We start from the raw sequence: 26,646 nt of genomic DNA, 5'->3' as shown, positions 1-26,646 counted from the left end.
TAAGACACTTGCCACAAATAACAGGGGAGTGCAGTTATTGGCAGAGAAGGGAGAACTACAATGAGAGTTATAAAAGATCACTCTGGACAAGAATTGGGTGTTGAAGGAGACAAAGTGATATGGATAATATCGTAGCACTCTTTCAGTAACAATATTGTTAACCACAGCATCTAAAAGGAAAAAAAGAAAGAGAGAAGAAAAATTTGACACAGAGTTAGGCCAGGGGAAAGGTTAAGAGGGAAACTGAATACACTGCTGGTGAAAAATGTGTACTGGTGAAGGTTATTGGACATTGTATGACTGACAATAATGAACAACTTTGCAACTATGTATCTTATGGTGATCCAATTAAATAATTTATTTATAAAAGAAAACACCTATGTGAGGTTCTCTTTGCTCGTTCACTTAAAAAGGGAGATTTTGGGAGCGATTCATTTTTTTAATCCTGAACAGGGACTGTAAGCCAAATAAATTTGTTTTCCTAGACGATTCCTGTGCTAGAATGTTCTGCCAATCACAGTGGTGTCGGGTGGGCAGATATGTGTGGTCTGTGAAGAGTACAAATGCTCATCTGTCACTGTCTCACATTCTTTGTATGTTTAGAAAAAGGGCTTCCAACCCAAACAACATTTTTTATTGACTTTTTAAATTTTATTTATTTTATTTTGGTTTTTAGGGCCACACCCAGTGACACTCAGGGGTTACTCTTGGCTATGCTCTCAGAAATTGCTCCTGGCTTGGGGGACCATATGGGATGCTGGGAGATCAAACTTCGGTCTGTCCTAAGCTGGTGCTACTGCTCCACCCCCTTTATTGATTTTTTAAATTAGTTTGAAATCATTTTTATTGAGAACAATGTGAATTACAAATCTTTCACAGATATATTTATGATACATAGTGACAGTGAATTTGAGCAATTCCCACCACCTCTTCACTACTGTTTCCAGCATGGATTCCATAGTTCCACACTTAGCCTCCTGGGCTGCTAATGTAACAGGTTCCTTTTGTGTATAGCTTGTTGTAGTTTGGGTCTCTCAATTCTGTTGTCATTGACTTTGATTTGGGTATTTAGGTCTTCAGTGCTCATGAGACTGCTTTGCCCTGATCTACCTTTCCTCCCTCAATTTGTATGAAGACATAAAAATATGAGGCAGGACAAGATGATTCATGTTCTATGGTTCTTTTTACAAAAAAAAAAAAAAGAAAGTGGCAGGATCCCGTCTAGAAGCTATATAAATTTAAAAGGAGAAAAAAAGAAAGAAAAAGAAAATACAAGGGGGGTGATGTGGCAAGGTTTTTGTTGTTGTTGTTGTTGTTGCTGTTGTTGTATAGGCACAGTAAGTATTGGGGAAGTTAGAAAAGAAATTGTGCCTCCACCCTTGAAGTATACTGTCATGAGACCAACTACAGGCTCCATACATGTTCATTGTCAAACCCAAGGTATTTCTTTATGGTACCAGGAAATGTTCTGCTCAGTTGTGGTTGTATATGTGAGTCCTCTGTAATTGGAAATCTTGTTTTTTGTTTAGATTCTCAGATAAAATCTAGGATAAAGTCTCTTTTTTTCTTTTTTTTTTGTTTTTGGGCCACACCCTGTGACGCTCAGGGGTTACTCCTGGCTATGCGCTCAGAAGTTGCTCCTGGCTTGGGGGGCCATATGGGACGCCAGGGGATCGAACCACGGTCCGTCCAAGGCTAGCGCAGGCAAGGCAGGCACCTTACCTCTAGCGCCACCGCCCGGCCCCGGATAAAGTCTTTTTTTATGGCTCCAGATGTTGTGCTAAGTCATGGCTGTTGTAGACAGTCTTCTATATTTAGCGATCTTGGATTTTGCAGAGATAAAAGAATGGAGTGTCTTCTGATTTTATCTCAACTTTAGGTGATGAGGTAGGGCAACCTGTTCTTAGACCAAGTTGTTGCTCTTTCCTTGTTGACAGGATGCCATATAAACCTACCCTGGGCAAGTTGGTGCCAGAGGGGTATTAGGAACTCTCCTGGGAGATGTTTAATTCCTGGTACTGCTGTAGGGAACTATGCCAGTTCTAAGGTTGGGATCCAGGATTTGTGGTTGATCAGTCAATGTTCGATCACATGAGGTCTAAGTCAAGTCCCTTAACATATGTTCAGGATGGAAGCTCTGTGAATTATAAAATTTATGGGTTCTTATCCCTAGTAGATAAGAACTTGTATCCATACATAAGATTTCCTCATTTTAGTGTGCCTATGCAAAAAGAAATGATGCCTATTACAACCCAACAACTATTTGTTTGTGTGTGTGTGTGTGTGTGTGTGTGTGTATTGGGCTATATTTATTAGCTGTTCCAGTGGTAACTGAAAGGATTTCATAACTACAGTTTGCTTTCCTTTTTCTCCTGACTTCTTCTATAATTTTTGCTGTACTTCCAATAATTTTCTTATTCTGAATTCTTTCACAGGTCTACTTTAGGGACACTTAAATTAGATTATTGCAAATGTCACTATGATCCTAAAACACACTGTTAAAAATTAATGGAAGTCTTCCAAATTTGTTATAATAAAACAATAAACCACATGCATTTAATAGTCACTAAAAGTCCTGGCTGCATCATCTGTGATTATCATACCATATGGTAATATCTAAGAAGTTTTATTAGGAAGTAATCCTCAACTAAGCTTCCCAACTTTTCTGCATCACAGACCAAGTGCCCAGGTGAATCCAGCATGCAAATATCTCCCTGAAGAAGTAGGGCAACAAACAGAAGAGCTGACATTTAAACAAGAGCTCTGCGTGCCATCTGTTTTAAAGAAGTATTTGCCTTTGCCAGCATCTCAAGAAGATTAAGTTCACATAATTTAGGAACTATCAAGGCATGTAAACTCTTGATTATTTTCAAGGACAGGATTATAGCCATCACAACTTCTAACGATGTTCTACAAAGTTTTAATTTTTCTTTAACAAAAACAAAAAAAAATCCAAAAAAAACCCAGGTCAGAGCACTGGAAATATAACCCAAAAACGCTAGAATGCCAGGTTTGTATGTGGAAGGCCATTGTTCAATCCCTGACACCTCCCTATTACTTTTGAGTGGCCACCTAACAATGAGCAACCCCAAGTTCAGTCATGTGTTGCACTCAAAACAAAAGAACCAAAAGCAAAAAAAAAAAAAAAAAGAAACTAGCCATGTTGTAGAGTTTTTGCAATGAGGCAAGATATTATAGTGGTTCAATCTTCAACTATAGTGTAAGAACAAGATAGAAATGAGAATTCTGATTCAGAATAAGATAAACTCAGGTCATCAAACCCAGAGCCTTCATACCCTCCGTTTTTTTAAAGCCCTAAGGCTCGGCACAATGCCTGCAATTGAGCCAATGCCTAATACATATTTAGCAACTGACTAAACTCTTTTGACTGTGCCTTAAGTTTGAGTAGCAGAAAATGAAACTGGCTCTCATACCTGTCTGTGAATGAGAAAGCCCCCCACATTGGCCTCTTTTTAGATTTATCAAATGAATATAACCCTAAGGCATGGGATTTGTCTAAAAGAGCATGAAAGGCAGTGTGTAGGTAGTGAGTGGGATACTGCACATAGCTCATAAATTGAGTTGTAGGCCCATTTGAAGCACACAGGGGAGGCAATTCTTTAGATTTATATCCTTGAGGCTGGAAATATTAAAAGCCAGATTAAGCCATTTTTTAAATGTGAGAGACTTACAATCCTATAAGACCAAATCTATACATCTTTTATTTATGTTAGTCTTCAATATGTATCTTTATAATCACCTTGAGGTTAAATGATGGGCTTAAAACTTTTGGGTGTCTAACTTTCATTTACAATATCCAAATTACTTATATCTGTTTTTGTTTTCTTTTTGCTTTTAGTCCACATCACATGGCACTCAGGGGTTACTTCTGATTCTGTATTCCATAATCACTCCTGGAAGGATTGGGGTGATTGAACCCAAGGCAACCACATGCAAGGCAAATGCCCTACTCTCTGTGCTTTCACTCCAGCTTCTAAATTACTTATATTTTGAAATAATGGACTCACAGCCTTTATACACTCTTGTGATCTTTCTTATGGCAGACAAAATCTAGGATAGCTTGGTGGCAAATGCAGTAGTCCCTGTAAGGTTATGCTCTTTAGGCTACTCTGGGAAATGATCAAAACAAAAGGAAGAAAAGGTTATGTTATGTAAATATATGTTTAAAACCTTATGAAATTCAGAATTTTATTCTGATAAATTCCTATACATAGCAGGTCTTTTTTGCCCATCTTTAGACAGCCTTCTCAGACAGAAGCTCTAGGTGAAAATTCGTGACCTTAAAAATATATAGACTCTTTTTTGTTTGTTTTGGGGTCATATCTGGTGGTACTCAGGGGTTACTCTTAGCTCTATACTCAGCAATTACTCCTGGCAAGCCCGAGGAACCATACAGAATGCCAGGGATTAAATCCGGATGGTAACATGCAAGACAAATGCCTTACCTGCTGTGCTATTGCTCTGACCCCTGTAAAAATTTGTTTTTTAATAAAATTTTAATTATGGAATGGAACACACTAATTTTATACATAGATTGTGGCAGAGGAAAAAAAAAGAAACTAATGAGATTTGTCTTCTTTTCTTTTGGTTTTTGGGTCACACCCGGCAGTGCTCAGGGATTATTCCTTGCTCCATGCTCAAAAATTGCCCCTGGCTGGCATGGGAGACCACGTGGGATGCGGAGATTCGAACCTCCATCCTTCTGCAAGCAAGGCAAATGCCTTACCTCCATGCTATCTCTCCAGCTCGAGATTTGTTTTCAAAACACTTCCTTGAAGCTTGATTTGCTTTCTGATTTAAAACGCCATCACCAATGCCATAGAGTCATCTAACTCTCGAAAGAGAGGAATGAATAGTATAAAAAAAAAAGTCATGGACATGCCTTACATCTGGTAGCAAGGGAAGACCTGAAGATCATGCCTATCTGCAGCAACCCCTGGGTTGAGAATCTCAGATAAGGAAATAAACAGAACCTCTTTCAAAAATGCAAAACTCTGAACAAATACATGGTTATAAAACTACTGTAAGAAATTATGTCCAGGGGCCGGAGAGATAACATGGAGGTAAGGCGTTTGTCTTTCATACAGAAGGTCATCGGTTCGAATCCCGGCGTCCCATATGGTCCCCCGAGCCTGCCAGGAGCAATTTCTGAGCATGAAGCCAGGAGTAACCCCTGAGCACTGCCGGGTGTGACCCAAAAACCAAAAAAAAAAAAAAAAAAAAAAAGAAATTATGTCCAAATCTTGCCCCAAATATTCGATTGTGTTTTTGCAAGTTTTCTCATTTACTCAGGTATTTGATTAAAGGAGCTACCTTCTTCCAGATTCCTGGAAAGTGGAAGTTAAGCAAGGCAATTATAGTTAAGCTCACATATACCCTACATCCTCAGAGAGTGTTAAGAGGTTTGGGCTATGAAAAACATAACCGAGTATTTAGCCATAGTCCTTTTAAATGAGGATTGAGGAAAGAGACATAAAGCATTTTTGTATCAAGTCCTAATATTCAAAACTGAACTTTGTTCACCCAACCTCATTCACTTCCTCAAAATACAGTCTCATTCTTATAACTATTAAAAACAATGGGTTTGGGGCTGGAGCAGTGGTGCAGTGGTAGGGCATTTGCCTTGAACACGTCTGACCTAGGACGGACAGCGGTTCGATCCCCCAGCATCCCATATGATCCCCCAAGCCAGGAGCGATTTCTGAGCACATAGTCATAGAAACTTCTGAATGTCACCGTGTATGGCCCAAAAACATATATATATATATATATATATATATATATATATATATATATATATATATATATATAATGTTTAAAAAGCAATGTTAGTTTTTCTTCTTAATTTCCTGTGCTGGATTCTTTTCTGGGCAAAGGAATGCTATGTATGATCAAAGGATAAAGAGAAAGAGAATGGGAATGTATGGCTGTGCAGCTTAATTAAAAAGGTAAACTGAACCTTATTAGTAAACTGTAATATAGCATATGGGAAGTACATTTATGTTTAAATCATAAATAATATAGGAAAGAGACATGCTAAACAAAATAAGTCAGAGAGAAAAGGACAACTCTAGTTGACCCGACTCATCTGTTATATACAGAGAGACTAAATATAAGAATTGATAGTCTTGAATGATGAAAGCCTTGCTTTTGGATTACAAAACTCAGATGACTAAGCAGTACGTGGGACCTAGGGGCAGTGGTGGAGGTTCTTAGACACTCTAGTGATTGCGGGGTGTAGTAACTGTGTACATTCATGGCACATGTTATAAATAAAGAGACACATTTTTAAGTAGAGTTTTACATAAATGCTTTTGATATTTTAGTGAATGAGTCCATGTTTAGAGAAAAATATCTTTGGAAATGCAGACTGCTCATTCAGAAGCATGGCACCAGATGCTTACATCGAATGTTTTCTTGGACACAGAGTCTTTCCAAATGAGCTTTGTAGGTAGAACATAAAACACGTAGCTGAGCTTCAAATGGGCAGAAAACAACCTTAAAGTATATTTCACCTCCGTTTGGGAGTTGACACAATCGAATTACAGGCAGAGACTGTTTATCACAGTGGCATGAAAGTTTCTCTTCAAATTCTTCCTGCTTTTATAATCAAACAATAACATCTCCAGAGTATAAGTTTAGCTACATAAGGAACATATTGGAAATTGATTCAATGCTTCTGCTTTGGCTGTGACAATGTTTCATAACCTAGTAACCTTTCAGTTGTTTCTTTCTCTTCCTGAACAGTTTTTAGATACACAAGGATGACAATATGAAGATAAAACAAACAACACCCTTTTATCTGATTGTTTGCAAAACGTTAGATCAGACACTTGCCATAGATAAGTTCACTAAGTGACATTCTTAAATTCTATCAATTGTCTAGTAAAAATTTAGGCAAGCACTGAACATGTTCTCAAAATGATCATTTTTAAAATGTAAGATTTCTCTTTTGAAAGAGTTTAACCTTGGTTGAATAGTCTAGGATACACTTTCCCAATATTACCTTTTTTTCTTTAACTGCATATTTCATTACACAACTCAATTTGCACTAGCCCTCACCTAATCTATTATTCTAGCTCTTTACATCACTCTCAAGTTAAAGTATTTACTCAAACTCACCAGACTTAATGAGCATATCATGGAGAAACCATGTAGACTGAGTGTGTTTATCACCTTAATTGTATTTTTTCATTAAGTTTATATGATTGAGCTTTTACTGTAGGGACAATGTCTTCCAGTAATAAGCTTTCAGGAATTGTGAAAAGTGACTAGATCATTTTATTTATGATAAGTCATCCATTTTTCCTTTTTAATCACTCTGCTTTTCATACCTAAAAGCAATAAAAAATAGCAACTTGACCAGTTCTTAAGGCACAAAGAGTTCAGTCTAAATATAATATCTGGGCAATTTGAAATTATACATGGTAACAAAGAGGGCAATGTCAAAATTTAAGAGCTGTCCACAAACTCACAAACCTCTCCTTATAATGTATTCCTTCAATATCTGATATGCTTGGAACTGATGATAATTTTATATTGGTAGTCTAGGCTTTGCTGTTTTTTTTTTCTTCATTTCCTGTGCTGAATTTTTTCTGGGCAAAGGAATGCTATGTATGATCAAAGAGTAAGAAGAAAGAAAATGGGAGTGTATGGCTGTGTAGCTTAATTAAAAAGGTAAACTGAAGCTTATTCAACCCCTAAATGTTTTTCTTAAGAAAGGAATTCTGAGGGTCAGAGAGATAGGATAAACAATAAGGTGCTTGCCTTGCATGTGGCCAACTCAGGTTCCATCTCTAGCACAGCAGATGGTCCCTTGAGTGGTGTCAAGAGTGATCCTTGAGCATCAGGTGTGGCCCACAAACAACAGAAAAAAATTGTAAAATAGGTTATCAATGGGAAGTATATGTACTCAAACAATTACATTAAATAAACCATATCTATCCATGTAAAACACATTTCAATATTTTATTTTTTCCTAACTTCTGTGTAGTATTCCATTGCATAGATTCTATTGTATACTATAGTTTCTTTATACATTCTACATAGGAATTGGTTTCTGAAGGATGTAAAGTGATATACATGCTTCCTTGTCAGTAACAATATTTCAAATCATAGTGCCTAAAACAAAAGGAAAAGAAAAAGAGAGAAAAAGACATATTTGAGAGACAAAGAGAGGAAGACAGACAAACAGAAAGACAGAAAGCAGACAGAAGAAAAACATCTCCCATAGAGGCAGATGAGGGAAGGGTGAAGGGAAACTGGGGACATTGGGTCAGGAAATGTGCACTGGTAAAGGAAGACAGGTGTTGGGGCATTGTATAACTGACGTTCAGTCAACAACAACTTTATAACTGTATATCTCACAGTGATTCAATTAAAATGATTAATTAAAACATGTATCCTCATAAAAATACCTATAACCAAAACAATACTGAAAATGTTTTCAACCATTCTCTTACCTTTCTGATCACGTCATTCTCCTACTATTATTCTTTTATAAATGCACTGTTGAATTTCATGTTACTCAAAAACTTGCTTTTTGTAACATTCTAGTTAGTTTTGCTCTTTATACAAAAGCACACTCTAAATATTCCACTGTAATATCCTTCTTTAACAAACATTGCTTTGAGATAGGTTTATGATAATATATGAATTTGAAGTCATTAATATTTTTACTTTTGTATGCTATTCTATAGTATAAATATTTTAAAATTACACTTTAAACATTGATGTATATTTAGGTGGTTTTTCATTCTCATTTTTTTGCTATTGATCACTGTGATATATATTTTCAGGGCTTATTCTAGTGTCTGCCTTTTAAACATTTTTGTTTGTTTATTTGTTTGTTTTGATCCTATCTAAGCAGTGCTAAGGATCTCTTCCTGGTTCTGTGTTCAAGGATCACTACTGGTAGAGCTTGTGGGGGGGCAATATGGGATGCTGGGAATGGGACACAGGTCAGCTGTATGCAAGGCAAGAATTCTACTTGGCATACATTCTCCACTCTAGAGTCACCTGAATCAGCCTGGGATTTGTGATTCATTATTTTACTTCACTGGGATCTCTCACCTCTGAAAAAAAACTCTTTTCTTTTCTCTCTTAAATGTGTTGTTCTTTCCCTCTCCCACCTTCTAGTTCCTAAATAAAATTTTACTTCTGTATTCACTTCTAAATAAATGATATGATCCAGAATGAGATAGCAACAATATATTATTCAAAATAACTTATTTTCCAGACTAAGAATTGAGTATAAAATAACTAGTTAATTGTGCTTGAGCAAAATAACTAGCTGGTTTATTAAAAGCAAATCATTTAATAAATTAGAGAGAAAGGTGAAGAGAGAAATGAAGTTATATAATATTTTGTGGATTTTAGTCATCTTATTTCTTAGACTTTTAGTTTTGGGAGTGTTGGAAGAGAGGGCTTGAGTCCCATTTCATAGTGCTCAGGGTTTACTCCTGGCTTAATCCATAGGTGTTACTGTTGTTGGTGCTTACGGATGTGGGGAGAGAGAGAAAGGCAATAGACCCCCTCTCAAAGGAGCTAACCATCTTTGGAGCACTTCCCATAAGTCACTTACAACAACAGGGAGACTGAGATGGGCCAAGCAGGAGACTGGTAGTACTTTCTATCAAGGTTAACACTTCCTTTGCTCCCAATGTGTCTTCCATAGGCTTCAGTGTCAAATAAAATCTAAGGCCAATATTTTTGAAAAAATGCTAATTTATTTGTAAAAATAATAACAGTAATCTTCGATTATACAAATCTGAAACCAGACAGAAAATACCGAACTAATTCTTTCTTTTGCAACAATTTTCCAAAAGCATTTTCCTGTTTTCTTAAATGGCAGTAGAGTTTTGTTTGCTTTTAACAAGGCAATAATATTTGTAGGGAATGCACAACAAGCTAAGATATCTATCTGTCCTCTGATATTTACTTAATTTTATATTAGAATTAAGAAAGAAGCCACTCCATGATATCGAGTCCAGAATTATCTTTAATGATGGAATGCCATTAGCCAAGCAAATGGAAGCCAAGTTAAGCAAATGGGAGTACATCAATCTAAGAAAAGAATGAGCCACCTTCTTCTATATCTCATTTTCACTTTTACTGGTGGAAAAGTAAACATAGGGGTTGTGTTTATTTAGGGATTATGACTTTCTAATTACTCTCTTGGGTCATAAAGTGACATAAGAAATAGAAACCATCTACAGCAGAGAGACAGGAGACAGAGAGACCTCCAAAGCAGGAGCCTGAACCTAGTTCTATCAGCTGGACCATGCCCTATTTAATAATCATTTGTAGTAGAAAGACATCTTTTCATACATAAAGCACTGTATTTTAGGATTTCTTTCACTTCCATTTGAACTTGATCCTATTAACTATTATAAAAACTGTTCTTGCACTTAAAAACAATTATCCAGATAATTAAAGCCTATACATATATGGATAATAACTGCTGATAATATTATGTCAGGCCTTTTATAAAGTAGGTTCCAGCAGTTCTGGAACCTACTTTAATAAAGTAGATTATATTCAGAGAAGGTAAGTACCTAGATGATAGCTGTTTCTGTCCATGTCACATAGGCAATTAACTCAAGTCGACAAAGCCTTCTCTTTATCTCCTGATGAAAAAATAACCACAGCTATTTTGAAATCAGTCTAACCATTTGGTCAACTTTTAGGTGAAGGAACTGCTGTGCAGCTAATTTTCACTTGAATATGGCCTGTAGTTTACAGAATAAGTAACAAATTGTTCATGATTGAGTTTCAGTCATACAATGTACAAAATACTCTTCACAAGTGAACATTTCCTACCACCAATGTCCCCAGTTTCTCTCCTGTCCTGCCTCCTGCTGGCCTCTAGCACACATTTTTCTTTTTTTTTTATTCCTTTGCCTTCACTACAGTCCAAGAACATTACTACTGTGGATTATAGACGATATGTTTAGATTATAAGAAGTTGTAAAAACAATTCTATGTGTAATAGAAGCAGAAAATGGATCCTTTTAAGAAGACTTGACCATGAAAAACAAAGAAGCAGCAAGCATTTAGGGATAGAGAAGCCTCAATCTCTGTCCATCAAGACTATCAACATGCAGATAAAAATTATTAAGTTTCCATGTCTTTTGCCAAGATGATAATCCTAACTCCCTGGGGCATAATATAATTAGTAACCCATGGTGACACTGATTTACCTCAATTCCCCTTATCTTCAAACTAGAAAGACGTTTGCCAGTACAAACCTGAAGACTGCCATTATATTTCAAAGTTGGTTGTGAAAGATAATAGAAAAATGAGGAGACTCAATTCCAGATAAAACTTTTAGATACCGAACATCTTCTGCCTAACTCTTGAATCAAAGATTCTGCCCCTTCATTCAGAAAGGAATAAAAATATCATTACATATTCACTGAAGGAAGGCTTCATCTCACAGCTGCCCATTTTGAGCCTTGAATATGCTAAAAGCAAATTTTCATAATTCCTAAACTTTCCCAGGTATTCCCCTAGAGCAGAAGCTAGAAGAAAAGTAAAAGTAGTAGATGGTGACTCCCCTCTCTAAGGTGTCTTTTCTTCCCACTTCACACAAGCTACCCAACATTTAATGTGTCAAGCACTGTGTTTGATTATCTGTTTTATTGGGAGGGGTGGCAACCCAGCTCAGGAATAATTCTTGGCTCTCCACTCAGGAATTACTCCAGGTAGTGCTTTAGGGACCATATGCGATATCAGGGATAAAACCTTGGTTGGCCTCATGCAATGCAAGTACCTTTCTTGTTATACATTTGGCCCAGTATGCCTGCTTTATATCTTTTTTTAAAAGAACTGAACTTTAGGTAACACGATTACAGCAGTGTTAACATATATATTTGGCCTATACAACTACTACATATTCACTACTACCAAAGTGTCAAGACCTTTTGCCTATGTCCTATATCACTACTATTTCATCTCTTTTTCCTCTATCTCCTCCTCTCCACTACTTTGTATTCCAAGGCCAAAATTTTGTCATCGTTTGATACCATTCCCTGATTTTATTGCTTACATACTATAAATGAGTTAAACATATATAGTAGAGGTACCCTTCTTCTTCAGTCCTGTTATGATTCACATGTAGAATCGCAATGGCAATTGATTAATTCTTTACTGCTTCTAGCATAGTTTATCAAGTTAGGCAGTTAAACTCTAGAATAGAATAGAGTTAAAAATGCAATGTAAATATTATGGTAAACTGGTATATATTCAGTTAAGTTAAATAATACTTATTAAATACCTATTGTCATTCACTGCTGGTGGGAATGTTGACTTCTTTAGTCATTCAGAAAAACAATATGAACATTCCTAAAAGATCTAGAAATTGAGCTTCCAAATGACCTAGCAATTCCACTTCTTGCAATATATGCCAACAGTTCCCCTCCCAAAATGCAGAAAACAGTTGTATGCCCATGCTCCTTACAGTACTAGTCACAACAGCCAAAATCTGAAAATAATTCAAATGTCTAGGAATAGATAGATAAATTGGAGAAATAGCATGAAGGTAGGGCATTTGCCTTGCGTGCAGAAGGATGGTGGTTCGAATCCCGGCATTCCATATGATGCCCTGAGCCTGCCAGGAGAGATTTCTGAGTGTAGATCCAGGAATAATCCCTGAGCACTGTCAGGTATGGCCCAAAACCCAAAAACAAACAAACAAAAATGTTTGGTACACTACACAAAATGAAATATTATTCAGCCATAACAAAGAATAGTCATGAAATTTTCTGCTACATTGAAGGACCTGGAGAGCATCATTCTGAGTGGTTAATTAGAGAGAGAGAGAAACAGAGAGAGATACTGACATGGAATAATTTATTTTAAATATGGTATATAAAGAAACAATGGTGGAATAATGAATATAACAAGACAATGGAAAAAAGAACATGAGAACTAGTATTCAGTAGAAAGGGCTGGGAGATAGGTTAGGGAGGGGGCAATGTTTATGGCAGAGAGAAGTGTTCAATCCAAAGAAAGTGGTGCCGAAAAGGTGGTAAAGTATTATGTATGAGACCTTATCAGCAGCAGTATTATATACCATAGTGCAAAACATTACAACAAAAAAGTGCCTCTTGTAGACGCTGATTGTTGAGTGGGATATGGGAGAGGCAAGGCACTGATTAAGGAAAGTGGTAAAGGGATTGTTTTGAAATATTATATGCCTGAAACCCAATCATGAATAACTTGTAATTTCATAGTGACTAGATAAAAAATGAAACACCAATTATCTTTCTGTGTTATATCTTAGCTACTGATAAAGACCCATTTAAAGAGACTGATAGAATGATTACATCAAGCCAATTCCTGAAGTGGAGAGGAGAGCCCTAGGAACTAAAATAGTTGTACCTGCAGAGCTAGTCTATTCCCTTTTCATGGTCTCCTCTGATGCTGAAAACCAGATTACTTTAGTGAGTAGAGACTCGTAACACCTACTGTCCAACAAAGGAAAATAAAGGAATTTAATTCAATGGTAGAGCCCTAGGACATTTACCTATTGGGTTATTGGACTTGTTATACTGTATAATACTTAGAGCATGGGAAATAACTTTCCTTTAGTTAAAGTCTATCATGCATTCTTTTCTTTTTTTGGTTTTGTTTGTTTGTTTGTTTTGGGCCACACCCAGTAATGCTCAGGGGTTACTCCTGGCTCTAAGCTCAGAAATTGCTCTTGGCTTGTGGGACCATATGGGACACTGAGAATTGAACCAAGGTCCATCCTGGGTTAGCCACATGCCTTACTGCTATGCTATTGCTCCAGCCATGCATTATTTTCTTAACTATCATATAATTCTGTTTGGATTCTTCTTCAAATTTCTTAAAGGACATTTTTTCCTCTATAAAAGAATTTACAAATCTCAATCCCTTTCTCTATGAAAGTGATCATTTTTATGATTATTAGTAACAGATGTTTTAAATATGAGTTCATTTTATTTGAATTTAATCCTATTAGCTAGCATAATATGTAGGATGAATTTATTATAATAGGAAAACCACAAGAAATAAAGTGGTTATGATTAATAGCATACTCCTGATGGTTAAGTCAGTTATCTGCCTATTGCTTTTTAATATAAAGCCCAATAATTATTAAAAAGTTTTAAAAGATTGAGTTGTATTATTTAGCTTAATTTATAAAGTTTTAATTTCAAATACAACAGGTATATTTAACAATATCTCATCATGTAATCAACTCATAACATTTTGATTAAACCAAGGAAGTATCTGATTTATACAATTCCTGATTGTTCTTTATTGTCAAAAACATTTTATGATAATTTTATGATATTGAATTAAAGAGAACATATTTAGATTTTCTCACTTACCATGATTAAAAGTATTCTATGATTATAAAATACTGAAGATAGGTGATTTAATTTAGACAAAATGAAGAACATTGGACTTATCAGGATATCAACAATGATGTTCTAGTTTTTTATTTGGGAAAAAGAGAAATAACTATTTGAACTATAGAATCTCATTTAGTCTTGAGATGGATCAACATTTTAAAATGTTCATGGTTATTTTCCTGATTGGTTAACTTATAAAATACTCTCAATTCTCTTCTCTCTCCCTCCCTCCCACCCTCCTTCTCCCTGTTTTGTTTTCTTTTTCTTTCTTGAGTACTTTGAATGTATTGTGGATGCTGATATTTGCAATAAAAGGCAACTAATACAATGGAAAAATGTCATGAAATTGTATAATATTCTTGAGCTGCTATACCTCTTTCATGCCTATCTCCATCTAGACTTTTAATGATATATGATGATTAAATTATTTAAAAATGGATAGCCATTATGTTACTAGCATCCAACAGCTTATGTTACTTACAACCAACAGATTTTTTTTTCATGTATTTGGGTGAGGGACTGATGCATCATTCTCAGTAATGCTCAGGGGCTTCTCCCAGAACTCTGCTTAAGCAGATACTTTGCACAGTGCTCAAAAGACTACATGCTGCTAGGGATAGAACTGAGCTGCATGTAAGACATTAAACTATCTCTCAAGCATTCAATGGCATAGTTAAATATAATTCTGCATAATTTTGAAAAGTGAGTCAATAAGTGTTGGAAAGCTGGAGTAGTAGCACAGTGGTAAGGCATTAGCCTTGCATGCGGCTGACCCAGGACTGACATGGGTTCAAGTCCCAGCATCCCATATGGTCCTGAGTCAGGAGCAATTTCTGAGCACAAAGCCAGGAATAACCTTTGAGCACTGCCAGGCGTGGCCCAAAAAACAAACATACAAAAAAAAAAAAAAACACACACTTTGCCTTGTATGCAACTGACCCAGTAAAGACCTGGGTTCAATCCCCAACATCATATATGGTCCCCCAAGCCAGAAGTGATTTCTGAGAATATAACCAGGAGTAACCACTGAGTGTCACTGGGTGTGGCCCAAAAACAAAACAAAACACACAAACAATAAATAAGTGTTGGAAAACTGAATCAGCTGTTATGAATGATACAAATTTATTCACAATGAGAATACTGATGACATCACTTTCCAATAGCACTTGTATGATGATAGAAATATTCATGTGAGCTAGAGAATATTTGCCTGTTGAACTTTTCAGATGTGACTAGTACAATAGAGACAATAAAGTTTTAATTTTATGTGATTATAATTAATATGAATTGAACATAAAATAGCCCCAAGTGGCAACTAGCACTATGTTGAATAGTGTAGATATTAATATTCATATTTGATCATCTATAATAGGATGCATAAATTATGTTAGTTCCTTTGGAAAAGTTCACCTTCTAATTTTATACATATTATTTTACAGACCCAAGAACATCTAATTATAGAAAAATGATGACTCATCAGGGTTTTAACTTGGTGTCATGTTTTGAAGGTTGTTAAACAATGTTTAACTTGCATATTATCTAACTATGCAGAACTGATACCAACTTAAGCATTTTACATTGCCAACTACAATAAAAGATGCTTCTTTTGGAATAATATTATTATTCAAACTATGCTTATTCAGCTGTTTTCTAAGACATTTGTAGTCCCAATTACAAATAAAATGACCAATATGTCATCTTATTAAGATGGGGGGTATAATCTTAAATCCAAGGTTTACTATAAATTACATTTATAGACTATTTAGGGGCATATTACAAAATCAGCCATAAAATGCACCAACTTGGTATTAAATGTGGAAAATGCTGAGAGCTCGAAGTTCCAAGTATCCTGAATCAGAGAAGAGAGAGGAGCAGTGACTATTGATTATACTAGAAACCAAAAAAATCTGTGGAGTTTCATGGTATTCATTACTGTCTACTATATACACAGCAAATTAGAATAAATCATTCCATCATGCCTTGGCCTCAAGTTCAAAACAAAATAAGCATCATGCTTAAACTTAAGTCTATTACAAGAACTTGCAGAATAACTATGGTAAATATTCAGATGTTTGTTGGGATTGGAATAGGCTCTACATAAAATTTTTTTAAAAATGAAATTTTCAGTCATTTCCAAACACTGAATAAAGTTTATCGAAAGGCATGAAGGAGAAATACCTCACAGAAACTGGCTGTGATGACTAGAATACCCTGCGTGGGCATGGGGAACTAGTTTTATCTCCTTCTGCAATACATGGGTAGACTATTTGGTTCAAAGTGTGTTTGCAGGTAATCTTTCCCTGATAATCTCAAGCCTTTGCCATGATTGGGGTCCCTATATCTTTTCTATCTTTTTTTTTTGTGGCCAACTCAAAACTTCCATGAAAAGTCAAAGAAATAGCACTGGAGCTAAGATAATTTTCCTGTAACCAGCCAACTTGGTTCAAATCCTGGCATTACATATTGTCTCTTGAGTATTGCCAGAGGTAAATCCTGAGGACAATTGGGTGTGGTCTGCCTGCCCCCCAAAAGAAAAGAAATTAGAAAAAGAAAAACCACGACCAATAACAAAATACCACCATGGAGGTCTTTAGACTTTAGGATGATGCAAGTTTGGGAAAAGTCCCAAGCCTGAAGTAAGAAGAATTGGGATTTCAGCTTCATTATGCATTATGAATTTTACTGTGGATACAGAGTTTGGGATCTGTTGCCATCAGTTTGGCAGAAAACAGAACTTGGAACTTCTCTTCAGCTCTCTTTCTGTGGATTAGCAGTTCTGCTAGAGATAGGGGAGGAGAAGGAGTAAAAAAGAAGAAAAGATAGGGGAGAGAGAGGTCTGCCAAAAAGGCAGGCAGGAACAGGATAAGAAAGAGAGTAGGAAGGAAACGGGACACTGTGGAGGAAAATGTGCTGCACTGGTGAAGCCACTGGTGCTGGACATTGTATGACTGAAACTCAATCATGAATAACTTTGTAACTGTATCTCACAGTAATTCAATTAAAAGTTATGTAAGAAGTATAAGAAGGCAATCATTCCATATTTCTAAACAATAGAAATTCTGCAAGGTGATTCCTTAATTATGGACTGTGGATCAATTAACAGTCAACTTTATCTGCCCAAGAGATTTTATTTACATTCTGTATCATTTCCATTTTGTGCTGACACAAGCACTCTTCTCAATTTCTTTGTAGGGGTTGCTATGACTTACTTCTTACATGACAACTTCTGATGTCTATGAAGATACAGACAATAGCAAGCAACTAAAACATAGTTCTGTATCTGGAAGGCACAGAACTTGGTCTCTAAGATAATGCTTCTGAAAAGGGGAAGCATATAGAAAATATGCCAGTTAAAAAGGTGCCCAGACATGCATTTTACCTATAATGTGGCTCTGAAATGAGGAATCTGCAATTGTGTTTTCTTCATCCTCTTGAATGTTTTCCTTTGCTTCTTTTACCTGCAACAATATGATTATGCTATAATCTTTCATAGTAAATATATTAAACACAGCATGTATGCAAAAGTACACATTCTCTTCATTGTCTTTTACACCATCGTTTGAACATATTTTAATAACAGGAGCATATTTTCAAAAATAAAATGAAAGCATGAACTTAATTAGCACTTAGCCTTACATAAAAATTTGACATAGAATGAGAGATTGTATAGGGATAAGATGCATGTCCCTGTATGAGGCTGACCTGGGTTTGTAAAACAGTTTTGCATAGAGTGTCCTGAATATTACTGGGATCATTCCTAAGCATAGGGCTTGCAATAGACCCTGAATACTATTAGATAGATTCCTCCAAATAATTTAGCAATATTATATCTGATTTTTAGGACTTACTAAAATCAGAAACATAGAGCTGTTGGGAGAAATTAAAGTATAGGAAAATATAATACCTCTGGATAAGTGATTTTTACAAATTGTTTTGTTTTGGGGCCACACCTGGCAGCGCTCAGGGTTTACTTCTGACTCTGCCCTCAGAAATCGTTCCTGGCAGGCTGGGGGACCAGATGGGAAGCAGGGGATATAACCTGGGTTTGTCCAGGATAATCTACGTGTAAGGCAAACACCCTATCGCTGTGCTATCACTCCAGCCCTTCACAAATTATTTTACTTCAAGGGAAAACAGTTGTATATCTGATCATTGCCTTGATTCTAACTATCTAAGAAGAAAATAACCTTGTTTCTCTTTTCAGAATTAAAACACAAGGTGGTTTTTATATGTGTTCAGAAAAAAAAGACTAATGACAGATTTATCTAGAATTATTTTTAGGTCAAAATGTCCATATATACTTCAGTTGGTATAGTCAAATACTGAAAAATAAAGTAGCTAATAGAACTCACAAAATAATCTAATAGACACAGTATGCTACAAATAAACATTCTTTTATTTTTATTTTTTTGAGCCACATCTGGCTCTGCTCAGGTATTACTCCTAACTCTGAGCTCAGTTTTCTTTTGCTTTTCTTTTCAAAAATATTTTTTGAAATCAGTTTTCAATCCTAGCAGTTCTTAGGAGACTACATGGGATGCTGAGGAATAAACTTGTTTGATGCATGTAAGGTAATCACCCTACCCTCTATAATATTCTTATAACCCCTACAAATTCAGATTCTGAAAAAAATATTTTCTCAAGACAGTTAATGGCAACAAGTAGTTAAATCTCAGATTTCATTCTTCCCAATCTGGTAGTCATAGTATTTAAAATAGAATAAATAATACTACCATCAATAAACTTAAATACTTCTTTGCAAAGGATTTTTAAGTACATCTCACGTGTGATCTCCTTTTTTTTATTTGTAATTTTGGCATTCTGTTTATGTTCTAAGAATAGGTCAGTCATAGGCTTTCTGGGTGAGAAGATAAATTTTCATTAGTTTCATTTTTTAATATAATATCTCTTAATCTTCACAATAAAATACATGGAGGTAGGCACTATTCTTAGAATGCTCCATTTTAGAGATACAGACTCGTGAGATATGTAAGTAATCATATAAAAGGCAGAACCAAGATTCAAACAGAGCAGACCTGAATTAAAATTTGTGTTCATTTGGGAGAATTTTGTTAATTTTTCAATTTCATTTCATTATGCTGGTATGAATTGGCCTCGAAATCAAAACAGCTTGTGGTCTTTGGCAGAACTACTCTAAATAGCTCTTTTAAAACACATCTCACTCAGTTGCCTGGGCAGCCAATGATGATAACGTGAACTGTGCAATGAATGCAATGGGTATCTGTTGAGGTACACATACTAGAGGCTGCCAGCAGATTTGCTCTGGAGCTTGAGTTTAATGCCAAGAACCCCTTATTATAAAACAATACACTCATAGCGTAGAAAAATATTTGGTCACATAGTGACCTTGGTTGATATTTAACTTTCCATTTTATTCTCCTTTTTCTTTCGTTTTTTTTTTTCTTTTTGGTTCTTTTTTTTTTTTTTTTTTTTTGGTTTTTGGGCTACACCCGTTTGATGCTCAGGGGTTACTCCTGGCTATGCACTTAGAAATCGCCCCTGGCTTGGGGGGCCATATGGGACGCCCGGGGATCCAACCACGGTCCTTCATTGGCTAGCGCTTGCAAGGCAGACACCTTACCTCTAGCACCACTTCCCGGCCCCTTATTCTCCTTTTTCATGTATTATGGAATAAGACAAATTTATATTTTATGACTGCAATCCTAAATTAGCATATAGTTGGTATTTAATCTGTAGATGCTGATATCCAGAGGAGAGCTAGTTCAAAGGAATATGTATATAGCTTCCTGAATCTTCAGATAGAGTAATAAGGAATGAATATATCAGGCCATCCAGTTTGCAACTAACTTCATGGTTTTATTTTTTCTTGTGGCTGCATAGCATTCCATTATACACGTATACTACCAAAATTTCTTTTTTCATTTACCTACCACTGATAATTGTATTGTTTCCATAATATGGCTATGGTACTTTATAGGGTATGCATATATCCTTTCTGATCATTGTTTTTGTGAGTAAAATCAGCTAGAAGGAGAAGGACAGGCCCTGGATGATCTCACTCATTTGTGGTGTTTACAGAAACAAAATATGGACTTCTTTTACTGATGAAATATCCCGGGTATTAAAGTACAAATTGTCACACTAGATTAGCAGGAAGTAGGTAAATGAGAAATGATACAGGGACTGGGAATTACAGGGGAGAGTTGTACTCATTGTGAGATGAGGTAATTGTGTACAACAAGAACACGGAATTAAATACTATTGTAAATACATCACATGTACTATAATAATTTTTTAAAAAAGACTACACAGAGATAATGATTAATGGTTGATATTCCTCATCAGCTCTCTTCTCTCCTCTCTCTCTTTCTCTCTCTCTCTCTCTTTCTCTCTCTCTTTCTCTTTCTCTCCCTGAATTTGTGAGCATTTCCAGCATAATAAAATTAGGAAATATGGGAAAGGCGTCATCAACAAGCTCAATCACCAGAGATGCACATCTATGTATAGTAGAGAAGATGCTCTGAGCACTAACAACTCTTAGTAACAATTTTACTTTTGAAAAAGATGGGTGGGGGTTGTAAGATTACTGGATAGTACTTAGGGAAAATTCCTAGCTATGGGCTCAGGAGTGACCTCTAATAGTGCTTAAGGAGATGTATGTAGTGTCAAAAGTCAAAGCAGGGTCATGACCACTCCAACTGAACGTAAAATTCCTGTATTATCTCTTCTTCCCTAACCTCTTATTATTACCTTTGAAGATTCCCTTAGCTCAATGATCTAGTAATGACAAGTCTATCACAAGAAGAGTCTTGATTTCTTGCTTCATTAATTTCAAATGCCTTGATTTATTTAGGAATCCAATAGGAACCATTTAATCACATTTACAGAAATATCGAAGAAAACAATTTTCAATCTATATTTGTTCTTTTGGTAATATCCTTCTTTACAATTGCACATTTCCTGCCACCAATGTTTACATTTTCCCTCTCAGCCTCCTCCTGCCATCCTCTATCACTGACATTTTTCCTCCTCTCTTTCTCACTCTTTATAGTCCTTTAGACACTGTGGTTTGAAATACTGTTACTTATATCACTTTACTTCCGTTCAGCATCCAGTTCTTGTTCAGAGTGCTCATTTCCAAATATTTTCAGAGAAGTGGTCCCTTCTCACACCCCTACTATTTGTGGCAGGTTCTAACCATTAATAATGCCCATTTATATCTTGCCTATATTTTTAGCACTGCCGTTATATTCAAGAACTGGTTTATAAAAATAGTATTTCTTTTACTTTTTTTCTAAAATTAGCCATATTTAACTGGAGAAGTGCCCTGATAATCTGTTGGAATTTGGGTGAATCACAGTTTCTATTAGCCCATGGAATTCTAAACTAAAAAATTCATTAATGAGAAGATTCTCATCTTATAAATAGAGAGAAAGAGGCTCAAAGAGGTTTAGCATTTTGGTTAAGGTTACCCAGGATTTCAGTCTTTTCCGAATTCAATTAATTGCAGTGATTTAATTTCTCTCTATGCACCAATAGTTAAAATCATTCTTGCAAGATGTCCCCCAAACTTCTAAATTGCCTTGATAGCAGTTAGGTAGATGTTATTCCAAGTATTCACAAAAAACTCAAGTTTATATATAAAGAGCAACAAAATATTTGAGTGCATTTGTATCTAAAACTATCTATTTCTTCCCCTTTCCTGGTTTATCATTTTGGAAGAGAGGGCATGCCCAGCTAATGGCTCAGTACTCTGGAAGGACCCTGGCAGTGCTCAGGGGACTATATGTGGTGTCAGAGATATTAACTGAGTTTGACCCCCAGCTTCTTGTACTGTCTCTGTGGCCTCCTTTGTGGAACTTCAATACAATTTTTCTGTACATACTGTATTTAAGAAAGAAAATAAAGCCATTTTACAGTCTTACCTGTAAGCTACTTATCAGAGCCTTTCTATGCTATGCCTTATGTAAGTGAAAACGTGGCATCTGAGGATCTATCCAAACAACTAGGCTTGTAGGCAAGACCACACATTTTTTCAGTAATCCTGGGCTAATGAGCAACTGAGTCTTGAGAATAAATTTTAAATTTGAAGGGAATAGAATAAAGAATCAGCAAAAGGAATAGAAAAGTTGGCAATGTTTTAAAATGGCACACTTGTCAGCTCTAATTATCTATATAAATTGACTTCAGTGTAGATTGGTAAGTGATTAAAAAATCCATTTGCCAATGGAAATGAGGAGCATAATTAATTTTGGCAGCAGATTCTCCTTGTTAATTATTTTTTATGGGCTTAAATTAAAATTAATTTTTTATTCTCCATCATAGAGTGGTAGGGTGTAGGTGTGAGGTGAAAATAATCTTCTAAAAGTTAAGGGGCTGTCACTCAAGATAAAGAATTTGCCAAAGCTGGGCAGCGGTGGAACTGTATCATGCTATGAAAGGGGTAGCCATACAACCAGAAAGTCTGAAAAGAGTTTGACTCAGGGACAAAGAATTGCTAAAAATGTAAGATTTTCTGTTTTTGCCCTACCAAGAGACACAAATGAATGTTGGCCATGTCCACTTCATAAGAAGTAGAGGTGACTCTCAGGCAATGAGTAGTTTTCTATTTAATTTTATAAATATATGGGACATCTTTCAAATGGGCATCCTTCAATTCTAACTCTTGCCCTTCTATTGGATAATACAGTTATAATAAAGACCTAAATATATATAAGAATATATATAATATATTAATATATATAATATATAAATATAATAAAGAATAAAATTGTATAACAGATAACCATTAACATCACTGTGCCCATTAAAATCTGTTAACTCCTACCATTATAAAAGAACTTATAAAGCACACAGGAAGAAAAATAGAGAAAAGTGTTCCCCATGAAAGAAAGTGAGACCTTCAAATATTAGGTGTAGTTATAAAACATAGGGGCTGGAGTGATCGTATAGTCTTGCTACATATGAAGTGCCAAGAATAGATCACAGGTTGGCCATGTTCAAGCAAAGTGTCTTACCCACTGTTCTAGCTTTCTGGTACCCATATCAATAGTTTTTTCCCAAAATTTAGTGAAATGAGCTTAATGAGGCTTGATTTTGAAAGCGAAACTCCCAGGAGGCATAACGTGTCCAAAGTTTTTCATTTGAAAAACTATTCAGGAGAAAGAAGAATGTACATATTTCTTAGAATAAACATAGTATTTCGAGCACATTTATTCAATTAGGATTCTGAAATTATAACATTTTGCATAATTTGATAAGATTATGACAGTTATTACAATGATTGTATAATTTTATGTCATTTTATACCAGCACAGTACCAATTTAATGGGATAGACTTTAATAGAATTTAATGCTTTTTATTAACATATGTTATTTTTTTCCTTTAGATTATGTGACACTGAGTAAAGAGAATATTCATGATCTAAAGTAAAATATCCTTGGTATTAAAATGGCCATTTATTTCCACTCCTTGATGAAGATATATGATCTTGTTAATTTTGTTAATGATTTTGATTTTGTCCAGTCTTAGTTAATAGGAGTCTGGAGCTCTCCTTAACTTTGAGTTTTCTCACCAGTGAACTTTCTAGCTTCATAGAAGGAGGAAAGGTTTATCACTATATCACATATAGGAGGTATACAGTAAATAAGATTAATTTATATTTTTGATTTGTTATTTAATACAAATGCAATGTAGTTTTACTTCCATTCTCTTAGAATGATATATATATATATATATATATAATTTAAATAAAAGTACAAAGCAAAATAACCCTTGTCTAAATTACACAGTTGAGCTAAGTGCTCTGTAAAATGGCATATATGGGCTCAGAAGTCTTTAATTAAAGAAAATTATTTAATTCAGCAAAGCACATATTTTAGACAGCATCTAGTAATCCTGAAAATGGATATGTAGATTCTAGTGAACTAAGTGGTTGTTTGCTACATATTTGGATTTGTCAGATGTATGATAAAAACAACAGTTATAATCACCATAAATAAATTAAAATGTATAAATACCTTAGAACTATTATTTTAAGTCTTAATTTATAAAGCATTTTAAAAGATCATTTTTCAAGTTTGATATGTAGTTATTGTTTCATATAAAACAATATAAGGAAAATTCTTTGCCAGAATAAAAATAAATAGAAAATTTGCCTTGTGACTTAGTAGGAGAAAAATCCCTTAAACTCTGAATTTTTAAAGATTAATGGGTATTCCTAATAATATTCCATGGTATTGGAATACATTTCATTTTTTTATCTAATCTTATATACACTGGTAATCTATAAAAAATAAGTTTTCAGGGTTATTCTTGTATTTGTCCCAAAAGAGACTATAGTAATGCTTTTCTGAAATTAGTAATTTGGGCAGAATGTACATTGATAAACCAATAACACTGCATTTACACTAAAAATAACTGATTATTTGGTCAACCATCAAGGTCAATAATGTCCCTCTGTATGGAAACTCCACACTATAACTTTTGTGCTTTTGCAGTTGATCTGAAAAATTAACATATTCCTATGATTATGTATATATATATATTATGTATATGTATTTTGTGAGAAAAACTATACATTACAGAAAATAAGAAGACTATTTCAGATATTCTGGAAGAACCAAAAAAAATAAAATAAAACCCAAATATTTAACACTATTAAAGACTACAGATGAAGAGAGGAAAAGCAGGACAAATACAACATTTTAGCAGTAGGAAATAATAAGGAAGTAAAAATAAAATTGCACCAACTAAAGAGAGGGTCTTTTTGTTTTCTGGTATTTCTGTTCAGTGAAGATATAATATACCCTAAGCTGTCAGGACCATATTTAATGGGGCATAGTTAAATTGAGTGCCTCTGATAAGGGGCTCAGCAAGGCTATCAAAGTTTTAGATCAGTGGGATTGAATTTCCAGCATATTGCACATCTTCACACACTCCTTCTCTTTCCTTTCAGTGACACTACAAGGACAGCCTTACATATGCTTATCATTTGTGGTTTTATAATGCAGCAGGCATCCACATTTTCAAGGAAGGGATGAAACTATGGGCATTAAGAACAAAACTGGGAGGTTAAAAAAATTTCTGCAGAGCAGAAAGCATAGTCCACATAATATTTGAGTTTAAACAAAAGATCTTCAGTGGAAAGACCTATTTGAAAATTGGGTTTTTTTTTGTCTCAAATTAAAGTAGGTCTGTGAATCTATTAAGAAACCTAAGCATCAGTAAATCATTAAGCTAACAACTAATAATACCAATTAGGATTATTTCTCAAATCTCTCCTTTTTTTTCTCTCAAATCAAGTGCTACTCCACTTGATATATGTACTATAATTAGCTAATATTTCAAGTTTTTCCTAAAACTCAGTAGCATGGAATATGTTTTATAATCTCCTTTATTAAAATATAAAATATAGAGATGATAATTTTTGTAAAGATAACTTTAAGTGCTGTAATAGTTACAAAATGGAACAATGGCCATCGTTAAAACAATTATGTCTTATGTACATTCATAAAACAATTATGAATGTAAGAGTTAGTGCAATAAAAAGTCATTTTAAGATTTAAAAAATTGAAATTAAAATACCCTGGGAAAAATCTTACAGAAAAGTCCTTTTATTATGTTCTAAGAGTTCTGAGGTTTGGGCTTCAAAATTAAAAAGTTTAAATGATAGGATGTCTAATTCCAAATTGAACTGCTACATACAACATTCTAAAAGAAAAGTAAAATACTTACATTAAATCATTAACTAGTTTAAGTAATTTGACCCAAATTACTTCTATTTAAATATTAAAAGTATATGTGTTGCGTGTTTCTCTAAGCCCAGTTTGATACTGGTCCAGTTGATGGTGATCCCCTTAGAAGTGTCAGGAGTGATCTCTGAGCACTGAACCGGAAATTAGCTCTTCCCAATACCAGGGCAGTCCTCTGCCCCAATAATAAAATAATAAATATTCTTTTAAATTCCCTATCGATTTTATTTTTCATAACCACATTAATTTTTTTTACCATTGTTGGAAATAATCATAGTAAACAGATTTCAGCAGTGGGCTATATAATCTGAGGATGACACCACTTCCGGGACTGAGATAACACATAACATTCTGGTTCTCAAAAGAGTTGGAAGAACAGCCAGCTATGCTCAGTAGCAAATTTGTTGCGGTCTCTGCTACTACTGCTACCAGTATTTTGTCATTTTTTTCTTTTTAACTTTTTACTCAGCCTCCATAATCATTTGCCCACACGTTTTCATCAGCAAAT

The 26,646-nt window shown here is 35.0% G+C and overlaps 1 protein-coding gene across 1 annotated transcript in view; it reads right to left on the bottom strand.

Annotated features, from left to right (window-relative positions):
• The window catches only part of NCKAP5 (NCK associated protein 5), a 564,957-nt gene that overhangs the window by 112,633 nt on the left and 425,678 nt on the right, over nucleotides 1–26,646 (bottom strand). Inside the window, exon 12 of the mRNA XM_049773574.1 lies at nucleotides 17,782–17,860. Within this exon, the coding sequence (XP_049629531.1) occupies nucleotides 17,782–17,860 (79 nt within the window). The remainder of the gene's footprint in view (nucleotides 1–17,781; nucleotides 17,861–26,646) is intronic.

The sequence above is a fragment of the Suncus etruscus genome, chromosome 5, assembly GCF_024139225.1.
Source record: "Suncus etruscus isolate mSunEtr1 chromosome 5, mSunEtr1.pri.cur, whole genome shotgun sequence".
NCBI lineage: Eukaryota > Metazoa > Chordata > Mammalia > Eulipotyphla > Soricidae > Suncus > Suncus etruscus.
Note: the sequence above shows the minus strand (reverse complement) of the source record. Positions and strands in the feature narration are given on the sequence as shown.